Source organism: Alexandromys fortis, unplaced genomic scaffold, assembly GCF_014885135.2.
Source record: "Alexandromys fortis isolate MF-2015 unplaced genomic scaffold, M_Fortis_MF-2015_v1.1 scaffold_62, whole genome shotgun sequence".
Classification (NCBI taxonomy): domain Eukaryota; kingdom Metazoa; phylum Chordata; class Mammalia; order Rodentia; family Cricetidae; genus Alexandromys; species Alexandromys fortis.
In genome coordinates this window covers 7835200-7856909 of record NW_026067942.1, presented here as the reverse complement: position 1 = coordinate 7856909, position 21710 = coordinate 7835200, and the positions used below count along the sequence as shown (strand labels likewise).

General features: G+C 43.1%; 1 protein-coding gene across 3 annotated transcripts in view; it reads left to right on the top strand.

The window, feature by feature from the left end:
* Syt14 (synaptotagmin 14) overlaps positions 1 to 21275 on the top strand; it is a 162762-nt gene extending 141487 nt beyond the window's left edge. For 2 of the 3 annotated variants that reach the window (XM_050148239.1, XM_050148238.1), the window contains 2 exons: positions 2145 to 2334; positions 6248 to 14681. In XM_050148239.1, coding sequence (XP_050004196.1) covers positions 2145 to 2334; positions 6248 to 6561 — 504 coding nt within the window. In that variant the 3' untranslated portion in view covers positions 6562 to 14681. Of the gene's footprint in view, positions 1 to 2144; positions 2335 to 6247; positions 14682 to 16971 lie in introns of those variants that run through there. The other variant, XM_050148240.1, reaches the window with a different exon arrangement.
* The last annotated feature ends 435 nt before the right edge of the window (positions 21276 to 21710 follow it).

Sequence of the window (21710 nt, the reverse complement as noted above, 5' to 3'; positions counted from 1 at the left end):
ACTCAAACCCGAAATCACGTATAGGAAGGTAGATAAAGCCGTTTTCTGAGACTAGTACTTTATATGATCATTAATATCATGACAGACAGTTTAAGATTATATATAAGATATGTGTATATTAACCTTATAAACTTGGAAATAATATTTATATCTTAAGAAAAGCCTTAAAGAATCTAAATAAGAACAAAGGATTATGAGATTAGTGGCAATACAATAGTCCCTAAATTTTTGTTTTTCTTCTTTTCCATATCATATGGCTCTTCTGACATGAGACAGGGATTTTGGATTTTACTTTAACAAGCATGCTTGGGCTTAGAGAAGGAGAGACCCATGCTCTAACTCCAAAGCCATCTTTAATTTTTAACTGGACTGGGACTATGAAAAGACCATTTGCATTATATGACTGTAGAGAACAGCAGAAACAAACATTTGGGAAGGTTTATGAAATTTTATCCTGTTGGAAATGTGATATACCAATAGGCCAATTTACTCCTTTTCATGGAACTTTTTTTCTGGATGATTTGTCCTTTTTCTTCAGATGTCTCATTTGTCCAGTAGTCCTCAGATTCCTTAGCTGGCTTCCTTTATTCTCCTGAAAAGACAGAACAAAACTCTTCCCCAACCCTAATTTTGGAAAGGTTCCCTTTTGGCGAGTTTTATCTGATCAAATGAGAAGCATTTGTCAGTTTTATAGGTGAATTTAGATCAAATGGCCATGCTGCTTCATGAACTATCACCTCTTCAGTTAAGAGGTCTCTCATTCAAATCAAATCTTTATAAATTTTGATGGTATCCATAGCTTTTCTTCTTCTTTGGAAACAAAAGCAAAACCTCTTCTCCAACATAACACATGTCCTGGTTTCCATTCTGAGTTCAATACATCTTTAAAGTATATCAGCTGATTTAATTCTTTAGTTTTTTCCTACTATCCAATGTCTGCAACTGTTGTTCCTTTCTCGTTAGCATTTGGAAAACTCAAAGTTAATAAGGCATTGTGCAATCTGTTCCTTGATGGTCTTTATTACCCCTTTCTATTTATTTAGTTTATCCTTTAGAGTTCAGTTTGAGCTTTCTACAACTGCTTGTCATGTAGGATTATGTCATATACCTGTAATATGCTTTATATTGTAAAAAGCAAAAACCTGTTTTATTTTATTAGAGACATGCTAGACCATTGTCTGTATTTGTACAGGTATATCCTGGATAGCCATAACTTCTAGCAAATGTGTGATTACCAAATCAGCCTTTTCTGAATTCAAAGCAGTTGCCCATTGAAGACCTGAATAGGTATCGATGGTATGGTGCACTTCTTCACCTCTGATGATGGTCTAGTTTTCAAGGAAACATGCAGCTACATCAGTTTTCTTATGGTTATGTATGCATAGTAAATTTTACTATTTTTTTTTTGCTTTTCTGCCTCTTTATTTTAGATATTGGCATAAGAATGGCAGATAATTTTGTTTATCTATCAACACATGCCAATCTTTGTCTTTAATAATATAGTTGAGATGTTTACTGTAAATAAATCTAAATTCACACCCATGTTTTAAGGTTGATAACTCTCATTACCATGCATATGTTGAAGAAACTGTGGAATTGTTGAGATGGCTCAGTGGGTAAAGGCTTCTGTGCTGACAGCTTGACGACCTGAGTTCAATCCATGGGCACACAGTGGAAGGAGAGACCAGCCCTGCTGGCTGCCCTGTGACTTTCAGAACATACTGACCACATGCATTTGTGTGGGCACGGGCACAGGCACACGGGAATGAATGAATGAATAAATGAATGATTAAAATAAATAAATAGAGTTTATTGCAGGAATATCATCTATTACTTGACTGAAATGTCTACAGACTATTTCTAATTGAGTGTTTGGGAGTATGGTGTGTGTTCCCACCCTTGTCTTTTTCGTGATGTGATTTCAATACACACAGCACTGCCATTTTATTTCTCTTGTTGTACTTGGTGGTGGTAGTGTTTGAGACAGGGTCTCACCATAGCTCTGGCTGGCCTGCAGCTCATTGTCTAGACAGAAGAGAGCCGCCCGCCTCTGCATCCTGCGTGCTGTCCACCACACCAGCCAATGGTACACTTTATGATCTGTGTTTTGTAAAATACTGTAACATTTCACATTTGCTCCCCAGGGCTGTGACTCCCAGGTGAGCTTGTCAGAAGTGTCCTGTGGTGAAAGTACATCCTCCTGTCAGTCCCTTGAACACGGCTCCGTTCCAGAGATCCTCATTGGGCTCCTTTACAATGCCACCACGGGACGGCTATCAGCAGAAGTCATCAAAGGCAGCCACTTCAAAAACCTGGCAGCAAACAGACCACCCAGTGAGTGAAAACCAACTATGTTTACTTAATGCTTTCTGCACTTAGGGGCTTCACATCGTTTTAGTCTTAACCAATCACAATGAAACACTGAATCATCAGCCAATCTGTTTCATGTTTTCTATTTCCAGTCATTTGGGAAGTAGAAAATGTGAAATTCAAAATATTAATTGTATGGGAACATAAATTTTAAGTTTTTATAGTCTGCAGAATAAATTATTCCTACTATAGCCATTATCTTTTAATGCCAGAAGAAGTTACAGGACTTGAAAAAATGACTACTATTCACAATGAAAGAAATACATGCAGCTTCTGTTAGTTAGAGATTAGTGTCGTATTTCCTGTCCGTGTGCAGTATTCTGAACTAATGTATCTACTCCTGTATTTCCCTTCCTTTACCCTTAACACCTCATGAAGAAAATATTTTCTCGAATTTTCTTCTGTGAAATCACAGGTGTTGCGGATGTAGTTGAGTGGGTAGCATGTGCTTAGCATGTGCAGGCCTAGGTTTTAGCACAGCACCACACAAAAGTAAAAAACAAAATCATCCCCCTACACAACCAGCTGCCTTTTCTTCCCAGTACAAATGAGATCAAGACTGAGTGGGAGTGAGGGGCATTTGTCTGCTCTGACTGTCCCTGTCCTCTCCTCTGAAGATGAGAGTAGGTGTGGGAGGTGCAGAGAAATTGTCCCACCCCGCTCTACTGTTGATGTCTGTGAGCCAGTTCTAAATGGGCACAGAACAGCTCCTCTAAATTTCTGTAGATTAAACCTGTTCGTGCCCTGACTGAAACTCTGAATAGAAATTGCGAGTGATTAATAGCTTAAATTTGTTTACGGATTTCTAAGAGACTTCCTTAATACACTGTTAATCAGGGTGCAGGCAGAGGGGGAGCTTTTTCTATCCTTTACATTAGTTTTGCTTTTAAATGCCATAAAAATCCATTGTTCAATGCAGGTGAAACATCATTAAAAGATAATAGGTTTATGCCAAGAAGTGTTGGGACATGCATCACAGAATACATCTATCCGTAAATTGAGAAGCCTGGAGGGCAAGGCTAAAGAGATGGCTCGGCAGTGAAGAGCCCTGGCTGTTCTTCCAGAGAACTCAGTTTAATCCCAGTACCCACATGTTAGCTCCCAACCGTCCAGCGCTCTAGTTCCAAGGGATCCAGTCCACTCTTATGGCCTCTGCAGGCACCAGATACACACACGGTGCACAGACAAGCATGTAGCTAAACACTCACAGACACACAGAATAATAATTCAAAAATTTAAAAGAGCTATCTAAAGAGAAAAATTATAACCTCCATAGACAAATGGCCTGACCCTGCAGGCCTGTTTCTTAATAGGTAAAGTTAAGTTTCTATCTTTTACAGGGTAATTGTGAGAATCAGATCTGACGAAGGTACATAAAAGTGCATTAGTACCATCCACTCTCTCATCTCAAAGGAAACTGAGTGAGTAAAAGGACATTCTGAGACCAAGCAGGCTAGGGAGTGCAACTTGATTGTCTCCTTGCAAACACACTGAGACTCTCTCCACAAGGGGCTGGAGAGAGCCTGAACACATGTGAGCTTGTGAGGTCATGACAACCGCATGTGCTTATCTGAACACAAGACACAGACCCAATGACCGTGTAACACTGCACCACGAGACAAAGATGCACGTCAGTCTGTGCCTCCCACTTAAGATGGCTGTTCAATAAACGTTGACAAATTCTTAACTGGACATGTCAGGAGTAGCAAAATGAAATGATAGTGTGGCCTAGAAGCAGCACAGGGAGTCAGAATGAAGGGAGCAGATGCAGGGGTGGATAGGAAGCATGTTAAGACTGCTGTGTGCCTGCATGGAGTCTGTCCTTGGGGCAGAGGGGTGAGAGAAGTTGCCAATACTTTAGAATCAGATCCTCAGCCTCCGGTTGGTCAGTGTCTTTAGCTAGGAAGTCACTACTAAATAAGTGAAGCCAGCTTTTGAAATAGTGATATGAGGGTAAAGCATTTGTAAAAGACATGCCAGATAGCTGCTGAGCAAAACTGAAGACAGTTGTGTCAGCATGTCCTAAACCGTAGATTATAGCCCTTCACTGATACTCGGGGTCTGAACTGCTGTAAGCTGGGTAACCTCAGACCCCCCCTCCCCGAGAAACAGGAGCAGCAGCACTCACAAGCACGTATTCTGATAGCCGCATTTCGTTTTGCATAACTGAGTTCTTGATTATATTGGGAGTAATCAGACTATTTGAAATACTAAATGTTGCATGGGTAAAATTAAAATATAGCACAATAGTAGTGATCCTATAATGATTGTATCCAATCTTTTATAGCCTGATAGTTTGCATGATTCTATATGTTCAATGTGCTTTAGACCAAGAAGATACCATTATAAATATGTCCCCCTCTTAAAACAGTGTAATTTTTGTTTAGGATTACACAATGATGTTAAATTTTTTTCATTCCTTGAAATTTATAAAACAGCCCTTTGTTCAACCCTCTACTTGAATTAAAATGCTAAAGTTTTGTGTTTTCCACTCAAGTGCACAGTGTTTCCTCTTTAATTCTGACCTTTGACCCTCTTTCACCCAACGATTGACATCTGGTCATTATTTCTTTTACTGCTTTCCACCCCCTGTTGTCAGATGGACTGTTCTGTTGTCTAAAACACTTGATAGGTGGACAGGTTTATATAATCCGAGGTGAGTTCCTGTAGAGGCTAATTGGATGTTGTCTTTTCATGCAAAACAAAATGCCCTAAAACTTGCCAGCAGTGAGACTGTCCACCATGTTGGTTTCCAAAACAATGCACATTTTTATCTGTGGTATTTTAAATGAAACTAACTTAGACTTTATCTCTGATTATGGATGATGGTATTCAGAATATCAACAAATGAGCAAAACCTTTTAAGATAAGTTATTTTTTATTTCTTTGTAGTTTGATTTATGATAGAAACAGATATCTCATGAGACCATTGCAATTATCTTTAATTGTGATATAAAGTACACATGATGGATCAACATGCTGAGACCATTTGCATGAGTCTAACAGACTTGGAAAGTCTTTAAAGAGAATATATCTCCCGTGTAAAAAGGCCTTGAAGTGTTACATTTCACTCTGTACACTAAACATCATGCCAGTGTCTTTGCAATTGATGAAAATAATTAAAATATCATTCTTAAAATTTTACATTAAATTATGCCTGAAAGAAACCCAATAGTATTTAACTATCCCCCATCAACCCCCCAAAAAGCACATTAAATGTACTCTTGCATGAAACTGAAAGAAAGTTTTACTTGGTTTGCTAAACATTGATTCCCTTTAAGACATTTGGCTTCATTTGGACCCTTGAATATTTTCAATGTGTATTTTAAAACCACATCCATGCAGAGATTCTTTTGACATTTCATCTTAAGCTGTTTCAGTGTCACCTTTGCGTTCTTGTCTTCCTCCTCCTCCTCTCCATCTGCCTCCATCTCTATTTGTTTGTTGACTCTCTTCTCTGAGAACAGTGGAATGCTGTAGTGTCGTGGCTAACTGAGCTTGCTAAGTGTCTATTGATGCTATGATGTCCTGCTTAGTGGAGTGAAATAGGGTGGTGATGGGCAGGGGAGGCAGGGGAGGCCGATGAGGGATGGGAGGGGGAAGGAAGGATTATGAGGTATACCTTTAAATTCCATTCCTAGAAACAGTGAGGCTAAGTCATTGCTACTATCCAAGACTTTCAGCCAACTTAGCATTCTTTATACTTGTCCCATATTTAATAAGCATCTGCATCAAAGCTGAGTTAGTTCAGTTTCCATCCAACATGGTATACACCATATCCTTATAAAGCCTGACTACCTCATCTTGGCTTTTATCATTAGAAAACTGTCAGTTTGTCTCAAATGATATTTGTGGTGTGTTGGTTTTCTTCCTTCAGATACATATGTTAAATTAACACTGCTGAATTCCATGGGCCAAGAGATGTCCAAGTGCAAGACATCCACCCGCAGAGGGCAGCCAAACCCGGTGTACAAGGAAACTTTTGTTTTTCAAGTGGCCTTGTTTCAACTTTCTGATGTGACTCTGATACTGTCTGTGTATAACAAGCGCAGCATGAAAAGAAAGGAGATGATAGGCTGGATTTCCTTAGGTCTCAACAGCTCTGGGGAGGAGGAGCTCAGACACTGGACTGCAATGAAGGAGTCCAAGGGACAGCAAGTGTGCAGGTGGCACACCCTGCTGGAGTCCTGAGCAAGGAGCTGCTCCCTGAAGAGTCCTCGTCGACACCCTGCCACAATGCTCCACTCTTTGGGAAGGACCATCAGTGCTGAGCTGAGGGAACGGGGCTTTGTCTCTGGTAGAGCTCTGTGAGAAACCAAGAAATTTGTCAGTGTCCAGCAGTCCTCCAGAAATTGAAGTACATGCTTTTGATTTGAATTTTATTTTATTTAGTGAAAAAGCTAGGAATTTTGTGGTGATTGTGGTTTTTAAACCAAAATTTCCATTGTAGCACTGCATATCATCGTCCACATACTACCCATAAAGCGTTATGTCGGCCAGTCCTTGGATGAAGCTCAGCGATCACGGTCACATCTCCAGGCTCGTTCACACTGATGATAGTTTCATCTCAGATGTGGTCCTCTGTGCCTCAGTCTTTCTTATAGTACTAAACCCAAGTGCAAACTTCCCCGAAGCAAAGTTTAAGCTTGGTTTCTTTGAAGTTTGTCTTTGCTTCTATTTATTTATTTATCTATCTATCTATCTATTATTTATTTATTTATTCCAAAGAGACTATGCCCCATTGGTCCCTTGCAAACTTTTCTGACTGTACTGCAGAAACTTCATAACTTTATGGTCGAGTCCTTTGTGTACTCTATGTCCCAATGGAGAAAATGGTAGAGCAAACTCTCATTTGGAATCGCTTTTATGATCAGTTTTCGCAGCTGTGTGATGTGGCAGGCATGGTGGGTAATTGTTGCAAATGGAACACATTCTAGTTAAAGGAGTTTTGACTATCTGTTCCTAGTGTTGAGCCTGCAGGCAGCATCGGAACAGGCTCCTGGGGTCCTTATTCACTCTGATTTCTTTGTGGTTCTCAGCTTTAATACAGTTAGGAGCATTCTGAGATCCCTGTGTTCTAGTGACTTGTGCTGGGTTTTGTGACGTCTTCAGCGTGATGTCACCCTGTGCCTTTCATGCAAGTTGACCTTGCTTACACAGCTGGGAAGCCGTATTTGCAAACTTGGCCTTCAGCACTCACAGGAGTGAAGCCCTCAGCTGCCATGCCAATGCCGCTCTCTGCAGCGTGGGAGGCAGCGCGCTTGCTGGCCTCCTCATGGTCGAGCACTTTCTGGTCTTGTCTTCATATTTAGAAACCATAGGCCAATTGGATATAACAGAAGCTATTTTCCTTTAGTTTTCCTTCTTACCTGACAGAAATGGTATGTCTATGCTTTACTAGAGCATGTTGTGTCTGTGAAATGGTTTTCCTTCTGCTCTTTCACATTCCTCGTTCAACCTGACAAAAATGTGTTATTTACCAACTAATGAAAAGTTGTGTCGCGGTTTGATCCCAGCTGAGCACTCTGTACTGTTACTGTGAGCTAGAATTCACCGAACCCAGACTAGCAGAGCCGCACACTGACGGGTAAGAATGTAATAGTACTGAAAGGCCTTAAACACACCCGGAAGGCTTTGAGCACCTACATTTTAGCTTAAAAGAAGGCATCTCTTTGCTTTCAAACACAGAATCTTAAGAGGAAAAGATACAGACAGAAAGCATGAAGTTAGTTAAAAGGCAGAAATTTCAGAGCCCAGCATAGTGGCTTATCCCTGTAATGCTAGTACTTGGAAGGCTGAGGCAGGAGGATTGCTGTGAGTTTGACAGTAGCCAAACCATCCTGGACTACAGAGTGAGAACTTTAAAAAAAAAAAAGTAGCATTAAAAAGACAGCATTAGGGCTGGGGATATGGCTCAGCCACTGAAGGCCAGGTTCACCACCAAAATAAAGAAAAGGCCCCTCTACCACTCGACTAGTGAGCATTCCAGGTCTGGTTTGGGGAGAGAGGGTGTTCTTTCTTTCTTTTGTTATTTTTTTAAGTGTTATTGAAGAACATAGTAAGGCAAAATGTGAAGAAGGCTATAGGTTACTCTGAAAATTGGGTGCAGGCATTTGATGCTAAGTGAGCTTTTACCTGCTTTGAAACAGTCACCCTCGTGACTAACAACTGCTGTCTTCCTAAACAAAGTCACTGGTCTTGTTTGTGACGAAGTTCAGTTGGACATTATAAAACCAGCTTGGTGCTTTCACTGTGTGGAGAGGAAAACCTGTTACTTGTTCACCCTCCTTTCTGGAGCCTGCCCAGAACTGTAGGTACTCCCAAAGATCCTCAGGGGTGTCTGTTGTAGGTGTCCCTTCATGTACAGCCTGGAACGTGATTTCAGTCTTCTCTAACTTCAGGAACAGACCTCCCACCCTCTGTCCATTTTCCAAGTCCTCAATGATTATAAATTGGGTGTGCCTGTAACTGCACACACAGCACAGTGTGCTGCGCACAGGCAAAGGCGAAGGTACCGCCTTTCCACGTAACCCGACAGGAAGGCGTTCCTCTGCAGGCCATGGGCTGCTGTTTCTCCTCTGTAAAATTTCTAAATGTGATATTAGGTTTAAAGCCAAGTGCTGCCATTCTGCCACAGATACACAAATATGCATCTTTTTCTCTCCTGTGATTTTACGTAAATACTTTCCCAAATTATCTGAGTCACAGATGTTGACTCAGAATCTTGAAAATGACAGTCTACACTCTTACTGTCTTGCTAAAATCAAATGAAATATCCAGACTCCACAGCTGACTGGAATATGGGGTAGTCTCAGCTTCCTCAGTGTGGCTGTGGGCTGCTGTCCAGGAGCGCAGTATTGTCTGACCTCAGAAGCAAGCTTCTGTAATTGTGGAGCCCGAGTACCAACCACCTTGTATTGAAATTACAGCTGCATATTATCTCACTGCATTTTGATGAGTTCTGAGTACTGTGTTGACTAACAAAAGTTATTTATTAGACCATGTTTTAAGAAAAAGAAAAAATACTTAAACTGCCTGGATGACTGTGCTACTGTGAAGTTGAGCGTTGGCTGGGGTCAGATCTGATCTGTGCAAAACACAGCTCTCTGTGTTACATCACCGCTTCCTCCTGGGCTAGGAGCGTGATCAGTGCCTGGGAGTCTGACCACATCACTAGACAAACAGAAACAGTCTAGGCTGTCCTTGACAATGAGGAATACAAATGCTATCATAGCTTTCTAGGGAGTTAAGAAACAGGAGAGTTGTTTAAAGTGTACTTGGTAGAAGACCAGTGGTCACCAACCAGTTTTTTCAAAATCCTTGTTCAGCTATCAATAGGAAAGACACAAAGTTCATTAGCAGAAATATTTATGTCCATAGACTGGAGAATTCATAGAAAAATTTACATTCCTGGTTGTTATTCCTAAGTTTCTTTCTCTTACTCTCTTTATAATCCGTTTCTTCCTCCTCATCTGGCACTGGAGAGTGACCATCCGTGTCATTGTCACCGGCAGTCTGATGCTAAGACAAGGTGGGGCGTGCAGGGAAGCCCTTCAAACACGCTACAGCGCTGACAGTGTTACAGCTATAACTTAGTCAGGAACTGAGACGATAATTGGTTGTTGTATTTGATTCTCACAACATATTAAGAGGCAAGTAGCATCACTAGTGTTTTCTCTGTGAAGAAGCTGCTGCTGGGGGACCTGAGCTGAACCCCCTAAGGTTGCCCCTCTTTTAAGTGAACCACAGTAGGCTTGGGTCACTTCAAGCCCACTTATGCACATTGTATCTTCACCCTCTTTATTATGAGTGAAAAAAGCAGCATTGTGCTGGGGCAATTTCTGCCCAGCTTATCTGAACGGCAGAGATAGGCCCGAGAGAGTAGAGAGTGAAAAGACAGCTGAGGGGCTTGAGGGGCTTGAGGGGCTTGAGGGGCTTGCCTTCTCGGGACAGCCGAGGGACTTGCCTTCTCGGGACAGCCGAGGGCTTGCCTTCTCGGGACAGCCGAGGGACTTGCCTTCTCGGGACAGCCGAGGGGCTTGCCTTCTCAGGACAAATGGTATTTAGGTATCATAATTTGGGGGTGATTTTTATTTTTAAGGACTTGAGCTTTGTTTGCTGTGTCTACACTGTACTTGTATTCTGACAATATATCAATTCAGTTGTTCTTCTTGACCAAGTTATTTTCATTATCTGTATACACTTTCCTACCCTGTGAAATGGCAGGCTATCTGCTAACCCACACTCATGTTGGAGTCAGAGGAGAGATTGCTGCCTTTCTGCACACGTTTATGTTCTGTTGATATTACAGAATGCACACCTAGCTTCCTTCCCTCCGTTGTTAGTGTTTGCACACAGCAAGTACTGATGAATGAAATCTCTTTGGTAGAGTCGGCACTACTGTTCGTGAATCTTGTTCACTGACTGAGTTCTCTTTCTCCCTTTAATGTCTATGCATGAGCATCCCCGCTGTGCCGTGCGCTGTTGTAGGGGCTACAAGTCGGATGGATGGACAGCCCTCCCTCACGATCCTGTGTGCTACGGTATTGAGACTGGCATTGAATGACGTCTTCCCATAAGATGCGAGGCTAGAGAACAACATGTACAGGGGCTGGCCCTGAGTACTAGTACTAGACAGTGAGAAAACATAGGAGGTGGACTCCCACCAAGAACCCCAGAAAGCACAGAAGTGACCCCCAGTTTGTAATGTACCTAAGAATTCTCTCTAGGTTCTGTCCAGAGATTCTGTTCAGAGGTGTAAAGGAAAAGCCTGAGAGTCTAGGGCTGAATGAGCTCCCCAGGAAGTTCTACCCGAGCAGTCGAGCAGTCTGGGACATAACACTTTGTTTCTTATCTGCAGTTGTTGGCAGCAGTTTCGTACCCATAGATAAAGCCTTAGTGCAGCAGTGGTGAGGTCTGTAGTTTCTGAGTGATTGAAACATTTCTGAGGAGGGCAGCTTCTTGGGAATGAAAAATCTGAGGCCATTGTGTCTTACTCTCTCCTCCAAATCTCTCTCATGTTGCTTTAAGAAAATTATTTCCAAAAATGCAAAACTAAAGCTAATACCATAAAGTTAAAGAAAGGCCTTTTTAGAGGTGATGATGTCTTTCTGGCAGTTTTGTAGGATAAATAACTGGGGATATTACTATGTCCTGTAATGCACTGTCATTTCCTGGCTGAGAGGAAACCAGAACAGCTTTGACAAGTGTACTGACGCTGCCCTCAAGTGTTGGGATTATTTCAAGCACAGCTGGAAATGTGTGGCGGGACTCACAAGTAATTTGAGTTTACCACAAGAAAAGGTATGGAAATAACATATTTTTAAAATTCACTTATTATCTGTCTATATAGTTTTGTTTCAATAACTTTCTGATGAAACAAAACCGCAATCCCGAGGCATCTTCAAGCTGACAGAGAAGGGACAGCCTTGGCCTCAGCTGGCAGTGACTGCCACGTCCCAGCAACTTGGCTGGACTTGATCCTGACTTCCGACATACGGTGGTGTATCAGAACTGTCTCTCAGTGCTTGAGCTATGAATTTTAAGAATCTGTTAAGTGTTGGACTTAGTCTTTTTCTAAAACTTAAGAGGTTCATCACTGCTTGGTACCTCTGCACTGGGACTTTGCTTCTCAAACTAATGTAATTTTTATAGAAAAACTCAGAATCAGTGGGTCTTTTTATTCAGTTTCCCCTTTCCTTACTCTCTTCCCCATCCTCTCTTCCTTTCTTTCAGTTTTTGAGGCAAGAAGCTTCCTGATAGTCTAGTTTATACGGAGCTTTCTTACTTATTTTTCTAATAATAGGTGTACCGAATGGTAACATTTAACTGCTCTGTGAGCAGAGTTGTCTCAACCAACCCGAAGAAATGTGCTGCCTATTGGTGTTTCCTGTGTCTCAACTCTCTAACCTGTTTGCTAGCGACTCTCACCCATGAGTGGACTTTCTCGTGTACATAGTATGTCCATGTGGTCATCAGCAGTGTTGTGCTGTTGTCGCGTGTTTATATGCACTTGATCAAAACTAGACGCTGACAAGTGTGTGAGCCATCCTTCTGTAGCGTGGACGACCGAACCGCCTTCGTGTTGCTGGAGTGGCGCTGTGCGTTGTTGCCTTTAACTCTCATACCTTCCTTTGTGCTCTCTACACCGACTGTCACGGTGCCTTTTCCCTTTTGTATAATTGTATTACATAAAGAAATTGCTGATCTGTGTGTAAAAATGTTAAAATTACACCAGTCCACGGATATTTTAATGGCAGTTCAATTTTCCAGAGAATAAATTTTTGTGTGCATTAAACGTTATTTTTCTTCACGTTTTTGTAAAAAAAAAAAAAAAAGGTTCCAATTTTAGCATTCACGTGGAATGGAAAAACATCCATCTTCTTTGATGATGATACATAAAATTCATTCCTAATTCTCACTGGCAACGAAGTGTCAACATGGCTGTTACACAGAATGAGCTAATGTCATTTCCCTATACAAATATCAAGTAGGTCCGGATGTCCCCAAGATTGGGTTTGAAAAGAATCATATAGGCTATCAAATACTTTTGTCAAAATATTTGGATCATATTTTTTTCACTGGGAGTCAAATCTGACCACTGAAGAAGACTCCAGGTAAACATTTTAAAATGATTCCTTGAAAGTTCATATAAATCAAGAAAGGGGTAAGTTGTTTGGACAAGCTGAGCCCCTTAGCTGGAATGTGGCGTGGATCCCATCGCCCAGCTTTGTCTTCCCTTGGCCGCGGCTGTCCTCACTTCCATGGATTCCTGTGAACAAGCCCTTTCTAAAGGTAGCAGTATACAGTATACTGTCTGCCAAAGCCCCCGAGTTCAGGTTCTTTTCATATTACTTTACCGTGTCTATTTTGTTTCCAGGATAACAACCAGTTTAACAAATACTTAAGCATTTGGTGCTTTAGTCTGACAGCAACTGAGGTTACTGAGGTTGCTACATCACCTTATTTCTGATTGACTGACCAGCCTTTTCTTTTTCTTTGGCTTTTTGAGGTAGTGGAGCACCAACCAGTACCTACTTGGTCTGGTTTCCTTTTTTTCTTTCTTTCTTTCTTTCTTTCTTTCTTTCTTTCTTTCTTTCTTTCTTTCTTCTCTTTTCTTGTTGTAAGGAGTAATTTATTCTACACAATGGAAATGCATTTCTTCTCAAAATAAATATATTCATAACATGCTCCTCAGTGACAGCAAAGTACTTTGTATCTTTTCCTGGTATCCACTGGTTAATTCTCCCACCCCAAAGATTTGCTTCTCAGTGTTCTCAAAGTTTCTAAATTCTAAACAATGCCTCAATTGGGGTTGATTTGTTAGTTAGTTGGTACTTGGAAACTATGCATATGAGTCATGACTTCCTCTTTCCAGAGAATTACAATAGATAAAAGGTGAAATTCCAGCAGAGAGTTGGTCCTTCTGCGGTCTCACTAGAAAATGGTAAGTTATCATTTTCTACTATTAAAAGATACATTTATCACCACAACATGTTACTCAGAAGGTTACATCTTAATTGCAAGTTGCTTGTAACTCCTTCTCCAGCATGCCAAACAATATTTAAGTCAATTCTTCACTTGCAAGACTATCCAAATATTCCTTAATGTTTCTTATTTGAAAATAAAGTCATTGCCAACTTAAAATTATGAGACCTTAGTAAAAATATGGAATATTTGTTTGGCTGGTACATGAGAATGAATTATAAAAATATAAATTACTAAATGTGAAGTAATTAAATGCCACACAAAAGGGAATAAATAACAGTCATGAACTGACTTAACATGTTGTGTGTCTGAGAAAGGTGTTGTTGAGTGATTCTGTCATTGTCTGGAGAAATCTGTGAAGTCCTAGTGTCTGTAGCTGAGCATCCTGCAAGCCATCCATGTTGGCAGTTTTCCAGGTCTTAGCCACCCTAAGAGTTGAGGAGCAGATCTCACAGGTAAGGTGGCTGGCCAGCAGGCACAAGAATCTGCCTGTCTCTACCTAAGCCTCCAGGCCTCGCTTGCTGTTCCTTTTTAAGCATGAGTAAGGATATCCACGCTCTGGCCATGTTGAACAGAAGCCAGGGAACTCAGGGAGGTTTCAAGCTTTCAGACCTGAAAATGTGGCTGACAAGCGTGGAACTGTGACACTGGGTGGGTGGCTGGGCTCATCCCCTGGCACTCCCTGATACATGTCTGTGGAGTTTTCATTCCGCCTCTTCCTGCTTGGTGGAGAGACGTTCTTTCCCGTGCATCCTCTTCACACAGCCGGACTGTGCTGCACTGGGGCCTTCTGACAAGCCTGCTGCCCGTGTGTCCTGCCCTCCAGGTCCCCTGCTGAGACGTCTCCTGTCTCAGTCTGTGATGTCGACATCTTTGCTGTCCCTCATTATGAATGTCTTTCCTGTTAAAACCTTTTGGTTCTAACCATATTTCACATTTGCCAGAGTGAATGGGATTTGTTACATACCTGAAGCATATCGCTTAACTGATACCTGTTACAAAGACAGCATTAAAAACATGTTTTGGGATGAAGCTCAGTCGGAAAATGTCATAGTATATGTCCAACTCTCTGTTACTAGAACTGTAAAATAATTGAAGACTCCAAGGGTGTGCCTCATTGTAGAGAACTTGACAGGACTATGGGAGCCCCTGAGTTTAAACTGCAGTACTGATGAAAGAGGCAGCCAGACTGCACCCCAGAAAGTCTCTGTAGGGTGTGAAGGGCTTCCGTGATGAACACTGTGCTCACGCAGCTGGTCCCTCCCCTCCATTACCAGGACCGTGAGCCACCGCTTGTTCTCAGTTGTGCTCACTCTAGTCCTGCGCTTTTAAGTTATGCTGTCTGCTGTTTCTCTGGTGTTGAGTGACCGGATAGTAATTAACGGTCACATGCCTTGGCAGGTACCAGTGTTACCTGTGTTCCTTTGACAGATAAGCCCCCTTGGTAATGCATAATCACACCTACAAGGCATGTCCTGTGTCTCTTGCTCACCTTGGACTGTTCGCAGTTGCTCTAGCAGAAACATGCAGTCTGTGCTGTCTTCAGCTACTTCCACTAAGCAAAGGCCTTGAAGATTCATCTGTTTTGTTGCATTTTTTCTTCCTCATTCATTTCTGTGGTTAAGCAGTATTCCCTTATGGATATCATACTGTGATTTCTTTTCCACTCCCTTCTCTGGTTTTCTGTTGCTGCATATCTAGCTGCCTGAAGCTAAGTGACCCTAGGAGACTGACTAGTCTTCTATTTTATGCATCTTACAACAGGAACAATTTCTCAGTTTACACGGCATTGCCTGGGCTCCTCAAAGGCTAGAGGTACCTTAAGAGAATCCCCTATGCCTAGCAGTTGGTGCTGGCTATATCAGTGCATATGGTTGCTTGCTCTGCTCACATCTGGAAGCGTCCGAAGGAACAAAGCAGAGTGTGCGGCAATCCTGCACCTCTCTCAGCCCAGCGTTCTCAGCCACTAGAGTCCTGCACATGTCCCCTAAGAGGAGAGTCAGATCACCACCTCTCTTGTGGCCACAGCAGTTCACCTAAGCCCTTTTTCAGGACTGCTGGTCTCTTCCACAGTGGCATCTTCTTGTCAGAGCCAAGTATGCATGAGGGTCCATGAGAGGTGTTCTGAGGAGCTGCAGTCTGGAGAGACAGATTACGTGTTTGTGGATGTAGGTCTGGTATGCAGGAGTGGGGCAGTAGAGGGTGATTGGGGTGAGCCCTGCTGAGAAGGCTGCCTCCCCGCCAGTCTCTGCTCCCATTACTGCCGTCCACCTTTGCAGGGGCGCAGTAACATCAAGACAACTTCCTGATTTCCACATTCGAGGGTGGAGAGAGAAAGTGACCCCTTTCTGTGTTACTCTGTTCCTCTTGATCCAGGCTACAAACTGTTTAAAACCATAGGGAATTTTGTGTGTTCAATTCCACCCTACTTTACCAGGAAAAAGCCACATTCACCTGTCACTCTGAGCCTTCTGCCTGGCACTTTCAGGGTACCTGTGAGATGTGGCCACTCGAAGGTCCAGGCGCCCTGCTGTTTAATAGAAAGGCTCTTCCTTTGATTTGTTAGATCTGCAGTCACACCCTTGGCTTCCAGTGTGGCTGTGGCAACCTTGTAGCTCCGTTTCAACTTAACTGACCATCTGGAGAGCTTATGGATGAAGTGAAGTGTGATGTTTGTGTCCAGCGAGTCCTGACCCTCATGTCTGACCATTCTCCCCTCACTCCTCTTCTTGTGCATAGCCAGTCAGCATTCTGCCTGTGGATCTACTGGCCCAGGTGGCTGACTGCTTGGAGTGATGTCCGTCCACTTTACAGACCAATCAGCCCCACTACATGACGAAGATAGGCTGTCACCCCCAGTCTCCAGTAACACGTTCCTCACTTTCTTTCCAGTTCTCGCTCCTGGACTCTAAAAGGTCCTTAGGGTCCCAATAAGGCATCACCTGGTTAGGGCCCTTCCAGCTTCTCCCATGCCCATTCCCAACCCAGAGCTGTGGGGTTTAGGGTTTGCTTCAACAGCACCTTATCTCCATATGCCAGACTGCTCCGGCTCCATGCTGCAAGTCCATACTCCAGCACAGAGGCTTGGAAGTCCAGCAGTTTCTCATTCTGCAGGTAGTCAACAGTAGTACCCCTGCATGTCAAATCTTTGTGCCTGAATTTCCAAGAGAAGTTCTCAGAAGAACCACAGACTTGTGGGACGTTCTGCAGCCCAGAGTCGTAAGTCTGAGTGTCTGTTCTGTTCACTACACATTGGCATAGTCACAGTGTTCTCCCCAAGTACAAGTTGAGGGGATGTAGGTGTTCAAAATGGCGCTGTTATGGGGGAGTGAAGTCTCACACATTGCTGTTGAGGGTTGTTATTTAGTTTTAAACTATAGTTTTGGTTTTGGTTTTTGAGAAGGGTTTCTCTGTGTAACAGTCCTGGCTATCCTGGAACTCGCTCTGTAGACCAGGCCCTGATCTCACAGAGATCCACCTGTCTCTGTCTCCCAAATGCTGGGATTAAAGGCGTGTGCCACCACCACCCAGCTAAAGAGTTCTTAAATGTTAGTATTTTAAGTATACATGCTTGTGCCCATAGTGGCTATAAGAAGGCAGTGGTTCCCCAGGGGAACTGGAGCTACAAGCAGTTATAAGTCACCCAGTGTGGGTGCTGGGAACCGCACCCAGGTCATCTGCAAGAGCAGCAAGTACTCTGAGCCTTCTCTCCAGCCCCCTAAAGAGTTCTTTAACAATATTTTGAACAAATCATCTCTTGAAATATTGTTTGAATCTGTATGTAGTTCTAATCATCAGCCCCTTAAACATTATTATATATGTAATTGAATGCATTGTCTACTTTAACTATCAGTTACAATGCTTAGATTACCACAATCAAGAAGAAAATTAAAATTTGCTGGCAAGGGGTAGAAATTAGTGTTTTTCCAGCACCCTAGCACCTGCCAGCAATCTTATGAGACCTTGGTGCTGTTAATTATTAATGCTAGCATGCTTGATTGAACATCACTGTGAAAAAAAATCAACTCATACACTTCTCATGAATTAACCAGAGTGTGACATTAATTATATGCATAATTCTTATAAGAACTACTCTAGTAAGGATCTCTTTTGCCAAACTCTGTATCCAAAAGGTACTGACTTGATGCTTTTAAAGACTGTCTTTCTAATTTTACTTAATTGTATTCATATGTATGTGAGTGTGTGTTTGTGTATATGAAGCATGTGTGTGCAGGTGCCCACAGAGGCCAGCAGAGGAAGCCAGATCTTCTGGGGCTTGAGCTACATGCAGGTGTGTTCCCGGGAACTGACCCCAGCTCTTCTACAATAGCAGCAAGTGCCCTCAACCATGTGAGTTATCTCTCCAGTCTCTTGATTGTTTTTAACAGCGTCTCTCAGTGTAGCCCAGATTGGCTTAGCACTTACATTCCTTCAGTCTCGGCCTCTTGGAAACTGGAATCACAGGTGTGTACCACTATGCCCAGCTTCAAGTACAGACTTGTTTCTGGTTGGGAGCACACAGAAGAGCAGTCCCACTTGCTAAGAGAGTGAAAGAAAGCCACATGAGCACCAGGAGGTAAGTGGTCAGGCAGCTTCAGACCCCGGCATTGTGCTCACTCCAGATAGGGCACCTCACTCCAGAAGAACAAGTCAAAACAAAGCTGCTCCATAATCGCTTACCGACCTGTTACCGAAAGTCGGCATGCTTTGCTAGAGTGTTTCTCCTCGCGCACTCACTGTATGGGTGAATTGCAGCCACAGTCACGGGCTTGACTCTAAAACAGACTCAAAATTTCACATGCTTGCATGGCAAAGAAATACTCCTAGAATGGCTGCTTCCAGATGGGCCCAGGGCTATGACCAGGAATTCCTGTCCTTCCTCCCCTCATGGCAGAAGGAAGGAAGCAATCACATGAGTGCCCAACTTGCAAGGAAAAGCCACAAGAACAGTTGGTGGGCATGTTTTTAGCACACAGGCAGGTATCCCTTCTCTTCTGCCATATGCAATCCCTCAGCAGGCAGCCAGGGCAGCTCCCAAGTCTCCTCTCCTTGCTTTAGGCATTAACCCATTTCTCAAAGTCTTACGGGATTTTGTGAATCTTTGGTTGACTGTTCTGTTACTGAGAACATTGCCAAGACAAGAATCCTTTAACTTACCCATGTTGTCAGTTGTCTGCAGGAAGCCTTAATATGTAAGAGTGGATTTGGCTCTGCGTTACCCAGGGTTCTGGTCTCTGCTTGACTCCGAATGGGTGCTTCCATTGTCTTCTCATTCTCGCTACACACACACACTCATTTGCCTCCCAATGAAGTTATTTCTGCTCCCTTGATTTTGATTTCGCTCTAAATGGGTTTCTCTTTGACAGCAATAGAGTGAAATGTCTTGAAAGGGAAATGTCTTTGTGTGATAGTTTTGAAATACAGGGCCTGCCAGACTGGATTGATTGGAGCACTGAATGCAGCAGTGTTGATAGTAAGTGAAGGATTATATTCCAAAACCCTCTGAAATCATACGTGACTCACAGTCTGTATTTCAGGATGTCAGGTGGGGGATCATGATATGAAAATGAAATGCTAACCAAAAATAAAAGCACCCCGGGAGGTGCTGCACCCCGTAATCCCAGCACTCGAGAGATGGAAGCGGGAAGATCAGTTCTGCTGCGTGTGAGTTAGAGGCCAGTCCGGGATAAATGAGATCAGAAGAGCACTCGTGGGCAAGCCTGTGGCTCCAGTCTTCATCTCAAAGCCCATTGGTGGATGGCTGTCCTTGTCACTCCAAGCACACTGTGTTCCCAGTAAAGGTTTTCTAATCTCTTCTTGATTTGGACTTTGCCCCGGGAGCAGCGGACTGCAGTGTCTTAAACATCCAGGGGGGCAGGTGCTGAGAACCACGGGTGCCAAGAAGACTGCAGCTTCTTGGTTTTGTTGATGGATCTCAGACTTTCTTGTGCTGGGCAACTGCTGGTAAAGGCACTTTGACAAATCCCCTCTGCACACAGAGAGCAGCAGGAGTGTCCAGTGTGGAAAGGAACCGTCCCTTTCCAACTGAGTGTGAGGGTGTGGCCACGTAAGATGAGACTGCGAGCTTCTCAAACTGCTTTCCCTCAAACATCACGTCATGGTTTATGTGCACAAACTTTCCAGGCCTCAGCCTTGGACGCATCCCAGCGCACCCCAGCACATCCCAAACGGCTTTTCTTCCCTGTGATCGAATCCCCTTATTTGGGTTTTAAAGTCCTCTAAAGACCCATTAAAAGCTTGGTTGCTAGTGCTGCTGGGAGTTTTTGAAGCTTTTAGATGTGGGACCTTGTAGACATGAGTTTGTTAGGAACATTGGGACCCTCAGCCCCTCCCTCTGTCCTCACCACCAGGTGGCCACCACGACATTGTGCTTCTGTGCACCCTGAGTAATGACCCCAACTGATCCTGATCTGAGGGCTCTGACCTGTGAGCCTAAATCAGTCTCATCTTGGGCGGGCTCTCCCAGGTGATTGTCACAGTGGGACAAACCCAGTACGTCCTCTCCTGGTCTCTTCCAGAGGAGGAACTCCGGCTAAGTAAAGTACCATGAACTGGAGGCCAAAAACCGTTGTCACCATGAAACTCTTGGCACCAAATGTGCTCTAGCAGCCTCGGGCACTGAAAAACTGTGCCCTCCACAGACCTAAAATACATTGCCTAGCTTTCGTATTTCCTAAAGATTGGAATGTTTATTAATACATTGAATATTCTCTAAAATCACTTCAGTAAAATTTGGAGAGGTGACTTAGTCAGTAAATGCTTGCTACATATCCATGATGGCCTGAGTTAGATTCCCAGCACTCAAACAGAAGCCAGATCAAGCACAGGCCTGTAATTCCAACACTGAGGAGGCAGAAACAGGTGCATCCTAGGGACTTGCTGACCAGCCAAGCTAGGGAAATTGGTAAGCTCCAGATTCAGTGAGAGACACTCCAAAAAATAAGGTTGACAGCAATTTAGGAAGCCATCAAGAGTGACCTCTGGCCTCTATACAACTGAACATATTTGCTTCCCGTCTAGCGTGTATATACACAGACACTTAAATTCAATATGGTACGTATTCACTGAACAAAGTTGTTTATATGGAATGTTTCACTGGGCGGAAGCTACTCTTTATCACTGTTACTGCTAGAATCTTCTTCGGCTGAGTTGGGTTCAGAAGTGTGAAATTATGGAATTGGGTAGCTAAACCTCCATTTCGTCTCTTTGTGCCTGCTGCTTTGCATGACGGCAGAGGAGCCCCTTAGTGGGGGCACGAAGAGAAAATACACCTCTCCAACCCAGAGAGGACTAAGAATGAAGTAGCATTTCTGATGAATTTGTCTTGATCCCAGGAAACAGGAATGAGATCTCAACAGCAAAGGGGATTGTATCTTATTTATCTATTGACTAATAAACCCAAGATGTATTATCTTAAAACACTTTTTTGTTTTGCTTATATATCTATGAGTCAGAAGTTAGGGAAGAATAAAATCCATTATGAAATGATCCCACTACTTTGACCATAACACCCGAGCCTTCTCAGATATCCGTCCCCCTCTCCACACACAGCTGCCTGGGTATCTTCAGCTTCTGTAGAGCATAGCAGTGTTGCTGATGTTAACGAGGCAATAGATGGGGCTCCAGGAACAAGTGTCTCATAAATTTGGTGGAAGCTGCAAACTGTGTCCTGATCTAGACTTCTAAGTCCAGAACGTCACTTCTGCACCATTGCAGCAATCCGGCCAGTTAGGCCAGCTCCGCTCAGACAGACAGAAAAGAAATGGTCATTTCTGAAGCTGAGTGTTGTGGAATATTATTTTAACTGGGCAAAGAAGTGTTACGTTTGTTTA